This window comes from Clytia hemisphaerica, unplaced genomic scaffold, assembly GCF_902728285.1.
Source record: "Clytia hemisphaerica strain Z4C2 unplaced genomic scaffold, Clytia hemisphaerica genome assembly, whole genome shotgun sequence".
NCBI classification, from domain to species: domain Eukaryota; kingdom Metazoa; phylum Cnidaria; class Hydrozoa; order Leptothecata; family Clytiidae; genus Clytia; species Clytia hemisphaerica.
Genome location: NW_027103949.1, coordinates 337,248 through 344,102, shown reverse-complemented (window position 1 = coordinate 344,102; position 6,855 = coordinate 337,248). Strand labels below are relative to the sequence as shown.

At 32.9% G+C, this 6,855-nt stretch overlaps 3 protein-coding genes across 3 annotated transcripts; all 3 read left to right on the top strand.

The window, feature by feature from the left end:
• The first annotated feature begins 1,752 nt into the window (after positions 1–1,752).
• On the top strand, positions 1,753–3,294 carry LOC136810049 (uncharacterized). The gene is made up of 4 exons (XM_067066620.1): positions 1,753–2,085; positions 2,346–2,399; positions 2,496–2,591; positions 2,761–3,294. Exons 1-4 carry the CDS (start codon positions 1,822–1,824, stop codon positions 2,806–2,808), a joined length of 462 nt encoding a protein of 153 aa, XP_066922721.1. The 5' UTR covers positions 1,753–1,821; the 3' UTR covers positions 2,809–3,294.
• A 671-nt stretch (positions 3,295–3,965) lies between these two features.
• Positions 3,966–5,540, top strand: LOC136810048 (glycogenin-1-like). Its single transcript, XM_067066619.1, has one exon. The coding sequence runs from the start codon at positions 4,017–4,019 to the stop codon at positions 5,070–5,072; it is 1,056 nt and encodes a 351-aa protein (XP_066922720.1). The 5' UTR covers positions 3,966–4,016; the 3' UTR covers positions 5,073–5,540.
• A 206-nt stretch (positions 5,541–5,746) lies between these two features.
• On the top strand, positions 5,747–6,235 carry LOC136810073 (ribonuclease P/MRP protein subunit POP5-like). Its single transcript, XM_067066641.1, has one exon. The coding sequence runs from the start codon at positions 5,747–5,749 to the stop codon at positions 6,233–6,235; it is 489 nt and encodes a 162-aa protein (XP_066922742.1).
• Positions 6,236–6,855: the final 620 nt, after the last annotated feature.

Here is a 6,855-nt window from a genome sequence, read left to right as displayed (position 1 = left end):
CAATGAGATTGCCGCATTTCACACGACCCTTCTTTTTGGCACCCGTGGCCTCTCAGTGCCTTGCACGACAGACTGCTGTAAAATCCCACCCTTCATAACATTTGTTTCAATCCGTGATCCTAAAGCTTAGGTTTTTTCTCATCTTCAATTTACTGAAGAAAGCGGGAATTTGATGCAAGAGTTAGATTGTCAACAAAGTGCCGTAAAAAATCATTTTCTTTGTTATTTATACGCAATTTGAACTTTAAGTAATGATCATTATAGGATTTGACAAATATTTGTAGTTGATATAGAGGTAGCTGTGTGCACTCATGAACTGATCTTTTACATTTTTTTCATGTTAAGTGATCCTGACAGCTCTTGCAGGCTTGAGGTGGTGAGGCTGCTTCAAAAGGCTAATCTTTATCCATTTTGATGCTATTTTCATAAATTTTGATGCTATTTTCATAAATTTTGATGTTTTGAGTTGTTTTCGGTCATTTTTCAAAGAGCATTGCAAAAGCGTTTTATCTAGTTGATTTCAAATAAATCAAAAAACACCCTGAATCAGTCTTAAGTAATTGATCCTAACAAGACATAGTCAGAGTTCCTAAATCATCTCCATCAGCACTAATGAAATCAGATGCACCTCAAGGAACAGTACTATTGGGTCCCTTATTATTTTTGGTACCTATATATAATCAATTTACCCCTCTGTGTCATTGAAAAGTTTGTCTCTTGTGCCCCTCTTAGAGGGGAGGTATTTATTTGAAGGTGCAGTAATTCAAAGTGATTTTAAGATCTATGAAAGAAAAGATTCAGAAATTCAAAAATACCTTTCATCCCAAAAATGAAACTGAAAAAACTGCAGATTTTTTTGTTTGGACATCATTAAAATCTTCCTTCTTTGAACATTTCAGACACACATGAGTTTATTAGTTTAAAAGTTTTTGACTTGCAAAATTGGCCTTAAAAGCATGTTAAAATAAAATTGGCTTAAAGGTTTTAGTTTTACATAAAGTGTCCCCCTTTCATAACAGACACATGTCTTATATCAGGCCGGTGTCATCCTCTTTTTATATTGTGTTGAATAAACAAAAAAAATATATTTTTCCTCTTTCTGACCAATCTTGCTCCACAGCCGTGTCAATTCAATGTGAAAAGCTTGCAAATCAAAATTGACCATTAAGCAAAGGTTATTACTCTGATTAAAAAATAAGACCATTCATAGGGTTCGTTTATTAGGGCTGCATGCATACAATTTTCAACCAAAAAATGGGTTTACTTTGATGTTAATGAAATTCAGTGAAATGAAAAGCAAAGATTTACAATAATTTTGAGGTATTTACAGGCATGAAAAGACCAAAAGATGGCCATTATACATAATCTTGCCTGTAGTACAAATCAAAACCCCAGGAGAGTTCAACCTCTGTAATAGATTGGACCTTTGACCTTTAAAAGTTAAGTGCAGAATGCATCACAATAGTCACAAAAAATAACTTTTTAAATTTCTGACTTTGCCATTTAACGTCCCACTGTAGCAATGAGTTTAAAAAAAACAACTATATCAACAAGCTTATATGAAAGTTTAAAGTCATTTCCAACTCCTTAGGGGCGCCATTTTTAGGTTTAAAAAATACCCTGCTTAGGCCTAAAGGGTTAATGCTCTCTTTCTCCTCATCCTTCTTGTAATACTGAAGACAACAGAGGCTTCTTTGTGTGGTGACATCCTCCTGGAGTTTATGCTCCATTGCGTCAAATAATGGATATTATACATATTATACTTTTCTTGCACACAGCAGAGTAAATCAAACACTTTGAAATAAAGTCAAGACTGTGAGGATGTTACTGGATGAATGTTTTTGCAGCTACCATTCTTTACAACAACAACATAATAATTTAACGCAAAAACTTCAACATTTGGAAGTTCATAACAGATGTCAACAACAGGAGCTTATAAATGGAAATTATCATCATCAACACCAAAATGTAACACCACTACCAAATGGGGGTAAAAAGAGAAATTTTTCTTCAGTGGATGACAATGGCGATGTAGATATGGAATGCCAAGGGGCAAGATGCAATACCATGAATCAACAGCGAAAAGTATTTTTTGTTTTCCATCAATTCCCATATATTTACTTTGAGAAAATTCTACACAGATAGCATTTTGTTATAACACCAATGATTGGAAATCCTCTGGATGACTATAAATACAATGGGAATTATGCTTTGGCTACTGGCTGTATTTGGCTACTTTATTTGAATGTGTTATTCAAAAGATAATTGTGTTGTATTTCTTTATCTGACTATTCACGTATCAAAATAAGTTTGCTAATTATATTGAACCAAAATTTTATTTTCAGCGTGCAAAATCCAATGAAGTCCAAGTAAATGGAAATGCAAACTTTTCACGAATGGTACAACTTTTGTTTATTTTTTTTAGTACTTAAAACAAAACTTTTTTATCATAGTTTTCTGGTCTATTTTAGCAAATCGAAATCTCTGTTCTTTAGGCTCAATCACAAAATCAAAATCAACAACAGATGCAAGTTGCTGAGAAATCACTGATATCAACAAAACCTTGTGTGCGCTGTATGAATGGAGAACCTGTATGTAGCTCTCTTTTTGAAAATATTTTTCTAAACAAAACATATGAGAAAAAAGACTGTTTATCATAATTTACTATCTATTGTAACATTTTTTAAACTGCTCCAAGATCTCTTTCCACTCTTTCATATTCTAACAAGTTCTCAAATACTAATCTTTGTTATTTTTTAGGGTCACATCAATCACATCATGAATCAGGAAGTTGAAATGGAGGAGTGAAAGCAACACATTTTTGAAAAGATTTCTTTCAAAGAAGAGAAAGGATTTTTTCATTTTTTTAGGTTTTGCTGGTTTCACCATGTCTATATAAACACAGGCACTTTAAACCCTGTCCTGGATTGCTGTAATGCTCAACTACAACGTAAAAATCAATGCAGGGCAGATTGGGGATTTAAAATTCAAGGCATTTTTTAATTATCAAAGGTTTTTATTTAGATACTTTATACACTGTAAATACTGTAGCAATATTGTTGTTTAACCAACCAGATTTATATTATTTTTATTTGCATTTCCATATAGGGATTGCCCTACATAGTTGGACCAAGGGCAGGCATGATCGTTCACTATTCCTTGCAAGAGTTTGCTGCTTACGTTTGCAATCTAATTTTATCACTATATATTTGTTGTTAAAAAGCTATTTTTATTTTGTTGAGGTTGTAATATTTTTTGTTGTTGTTTTGAAAAAATAACAAATTTTGCAGCAATGCTAACAAATTGGCATGCTATAAAACTGGTTGATAATATATCCATAGCTGTCAACTTTGCGTCACCAAAATGCTCAAAGTCAGAAAATTTTCTCCTGGAATCCAATTTTTAAAAATTGGAAAATAGGGAAATCAGAGAAATTTTTCAGAGAAATTCAATTTTATTGAGAAAAAAAATTTCAGGAAATCAGGGATATCTTTTTGCAAAATCCAATTTTATCGGAATTTTTTTTGTGAAATCAAGGAAATCGCTAATTTTTCGTCCAAATTTTCCAAATTCGGGAAATTTTGCCATTTCGTTTTTCCAAAACCTGAATATATTTTTCAAGAAATAGTAAAATTTTTGGAGATAAGGGAGAAACTGGGAGGAAATCTATGAAAGATTATGTGGGAGATTTGACTGAATTTTTTTCACGGGGGAAAAATTGTTGGCATACACGGGAGTCTTCACTCAATGCGGGAGTCTTCACTCAATGCGGGAGAGTTGACAGCTATGATATATCCATTAGTGACTAATGGCAAACAATTTTTACTTTGAATTTTTTAACTGCTAATTTCATTCCAGGAATGGCAACTCGACTCAATCAAGACTCGGTTTTTACCTAAACTTTAATTGACTGCTGTCTGTCATGTCAAAAACTTTAACTATTCTGGCTATAACAATCTGTATGTTTATTATTTTTTTTAGCGAAAAAAATGTCAATGAACTGAAAAAAATAAATAATGGCATTCCATCAATCAAACTATTTTAGAGCATTTGTGGGCATTGTTTTATTTTTTGCTCTGTTCCGCTTATGTGCCCCTCTTGTTTTTCAATACATGATTCAATATGTGAGACTGATTGTTTCAATGGCTAGCAAGGATGAAGAAAGAGTTAAGAGGGCTGAAGAAATCTCTTGGGAAATGGAATACCAGTTACATGAAATGGACATGAGGTATTACCAACAGAAATGTAAAGAAGATAACCGTGGCAAGGAACCTTATGCTTGGTTGACCGCAATGTTGAATGATAATTATGCAATAGGTGCTATCCAACTTGGTCATATGTTGAAAAAATTATCTTGTTATCATAAATTGATTGTTTTAGTTTCTGATGGTGTGACTCCAGGAACACGAGAAGCATTAAGAAAAGTTGGCTTTGAAGTTAAACTTGTTGAAGCACTAGATTGTAATTGGATGGACCGACAAAAGGGCAGGAAAGAGCGGAATTTAGGATTACCAGGAACTTTCATGAGATTTCATGCGTGGAATTATACCCAATATAAGAAAATTATGTATCTAGATTCTGATGTCGTTCCTGTAGTCAGTGTTGATGAGTTATTTGATTTGGAGACCGATTTCAATGCTGCTTATTGTGCCAGACCTGGTATTATTGATCCATGTTTCAATGCAGGGATTATCTTGTTTAAACCGTCCACAAAGCATTATAATGGGTTGATGAATTTATGGGGTGATTTAACAAAAGGTACAGAATGTCCTAATGACCAAGTGTTATTATGGCATTATTATGCGGATCATGATATGTGGAATGAATTACCATACGCTTATAATGTTCGCCGTTATTTGTATCACCCGTTGAAAATTTATCATTTCGCATGCTGCTTAACCAAGAAGCCCTGGCAAGTGAAAAACAAACCCACACGTCAAGATGTCGCTAAATTTAAAGGCCCTTTCAAGGAGCCATGGGATATGGTCATCTTATGGTGGAGATATTTTTACCAAGCTCTAGATGAATATAAATTGAACGAATGGTATAATGATGTCAAAAACAAAATATAGCTTTCAAATCAACTTGAGGATACCGTTTATGTATTTTTATTATTTTAATTCATAATTGTTTTTTTACTGACACCTATACCATTCTTTTATAAACACCCTTCTTGCTTGATACAAGTGTGCTTTTTCAACCTCAATTGAATTATATGTGGATAATAACGTATAACCATAGCTATTACAAATTTCTACCGTATTAATAAGAAGTATCATACTCAATTTACAATTAATCATCACTTTTTTATTTAGTAGTAGGGAAATTTTTGGTGCGATTAAATTTTGAGGTCCCAGTTTAATTATCACAGGACCTATTTTGCTCTTTGTTGGACATAAATTTTCTCTAAAACATTTTTACAAAAGGGCATTGCAAGATCAGAAAATTCGAGAAGCACAGAAATTTCCCGTATTGATGTAAATATTGGAATTTTTCGAATAAAATTAGTTAAATTTGTCGAAATAGAGAAATAACTTTGATGTATATCTGTGTCAATATATTTTTGAAAATTTTCTGTGCAAGTTGAGTGATGGTATCACCCAGCTATCACCCAAATCCATGCTTGGTTTATAAAATCTAATAAGAATTTGCTGCAAAAATACTTTGTTGTTAATGATCAAAGTGTAATATGACTCTGATATTTTTTTTCCAGTTTCAGATACCTCAAAGACAAAACTAATACAAAATGGTGCGGAAAAAGAACAGATATTTGGTCATCAAAATACAGTATGCGGATGAGAAAATCGACCTTAATCTAGACAAAGATACCATAAAAAATACGATCAAAAACATTGTAAAAGAACTCTATGGAGAATACGGTCAAACAACTTTTACTCAAGGGATGTATGTAAAATACACAAATCCATATACTGGGATATTTTTCTTACAAGTAGCCAGAGACTATCACCGTGAAGTACGAACATGTGTATCTTTCGTGAAAATGCTGCGACAAAGACTTTGTGTTTTATCTTGTATACATGTGACAGGGACATTGAAATCTGCTGAAAGATATTTGTTGGGTTATAATACCAAGAAAATGAGACTGATGTATGAGAGATGCTCTAATCCAGTTGATAAGCAAAAAGTTTTGGATATTATTAATGGACTGGGTTTGACAGATGTTTTACCTGGTCCTGGTATTGTTGATAGTAAAGAATTGAAAATGGAAGAATGACGTATTCACTTATTGCTATTTGTATGTAACAGAGAACCATAAATGATGTTCTGCTGGATGAGAGAGCAAATTATACGAACCATTTTTTTTTCTGAATCGGTCAATGTATAAAATGACTTCCCTACTAATGGTCAGCGCCTTTAAAAATGACATTATGATTGTGTTAGCTTTCAGGAGAGATATTTTACAGTATCTATCAATAATTATCAATCTTTAAAAAATGGACTGTTCCATAAAAAACCATACAGGGGGTGGACGAACCTTTTCAAGTCAAAAAGAAATTATTGAAAATGTGTGGAGAACAACTGGAAAATGGAAAAATTTGCAAAAAAATACCCTTGGAAAAATTCTTTTCATACCTTAAAGCGAGGGTGGACGAACTAACATCAGTCTTTAAACCACTGGAAATTTTAGAATAACTTTTTACCCCCTTGGAAAAATGAAAAAACATCCCCTGGAAATTGTTCTCAGATTACCCTCTGGAAATGTTCGTCCACCCCCTGTATGGATATAAAATGGAATAGCCCAATGAATACTGACAAATTTTACTGATGCGAAAAAAATATTTTGCATTTTGTCACGATTTTTAATTTCCATTTTTATGTATTTTAGGCTAGAGT